The sequence below is a fragment of the Toxoplasma gondii genome, assembly GCF_000006565.2.
Source record: "Toxoplasma gondii ME49 unplaced genomic scaffold asmbl.1608, whole genome shotgun sequence".
Lineage (NCBI taxonomy): Eukaryota > Apicomplexa > Conoidasida > Eucoccidiorida > Sarcocystidae > Toxoplasma > Toxoplasma gondii.
The window spans coordinates 1-1037 of NW_017383683.1; the positions used below are offsets into that span (position 1 = coordinate 1).

At 47.3% G+C, this 1037-nt stretch overlaps 1 protein-coding gene across 1 annotated transcript; it reads left to right on the forward strand.

The window, feature by feature from the left end:
* Positions 1-1037, forward strand: TGME49_326300 (hypothetical protein; the record flags this gene model as incomplete). The annotated part of the gene is made up of 4 exons (XM_018783088.1): positions 1-49; positions 186-347; positions 675-812; positions 982-1037. Coding segments are annotated over 4 exons (405 nt in total), but the record flags the coding sequence as incomplete, so codon positions are not given.

A 1037-nucleotide genomic window follows, 5' to 3' on the forward strand; every position in this document is an offset into this window, starting at 1 on the left:
TTGTCCGAGAGATAAACAGAGTCACTTGCTACACAACATGGCTTGTTTCGTGGACGCTGATTTCCCCGTTTGTCATCTTCTGAAACTCAATAGGTTCTCAGGAGCGTTCTTGAGACTCCGAACCGGAAGCGTGGATTTGCCTGCTTCGTCTTCCACTGCATGCTTGGGTGCTTTCCGCTTCAGAGCTCTCCTTCGTCGCTGATATTTCCTACAAATATGGACAAGAAGCAGCTGCTCGCGGAGTAAAACTCGTCTCTTTTTGCGGAATCGATTCACTCCCGAGTGACTTGGCGGTGGCTCTCATTCAGCGAGAGGCCCTGCGTCGTCGAAAAATGCCTTGTCATGAGGTGTGAAACGATTCGTGGATGGCTGCACCTCTGCTCGTCGATACACACACAGTCGCGTTCCAGATGTATCCATTCTACCTACAAAAACGAACGCTTCTCCGCAAATGTTTTCATATATGAGGCATGCATGTCTACTATATATTATTATATGGTATGGGATACACAGAAGACTAGGCAGATGTTCCTTTGTCTTTATCAGTAGCAGACGAAAGGTTTTCGACGAATGGATGGGAGGTAGGAGAGAATTCGGTAGTGACGATACAAAATCGTCAGTTGTCGGATGTGCAGGACAAACGTTGCGTTGTTGTCTTTCTCGGCTTTTCATAGATCAAGACTGCTGTCACAGATTGCTTTGGAGGCTTTTCTGGAAGCGCGGTGGTGGGACTAGGACAACTGTTTGAGGAAGGTGCAGTGTTTGATCCGTTTTTCTTGGTAAAATATGCGGCGGCATCCCCACCCAGTCACGTCGACTTTGCTGCCTTTACACAACCGCAAATGTGAGTTTCGATGCACTGAAAGAGACACTTGTGTACATGTACACATGTCTTCTCACGGCAATGTGTGTACCTCAATGTGCTGGCACACAGGAAAGTGTGCTTTTCAATGTGCGCGCATATATTCGTGTTCTTGCAAGGTGACGCTAAATTGTGGTTTGTTGACTCTGCGCGGTGTGTCTAACTTGTCTCATGA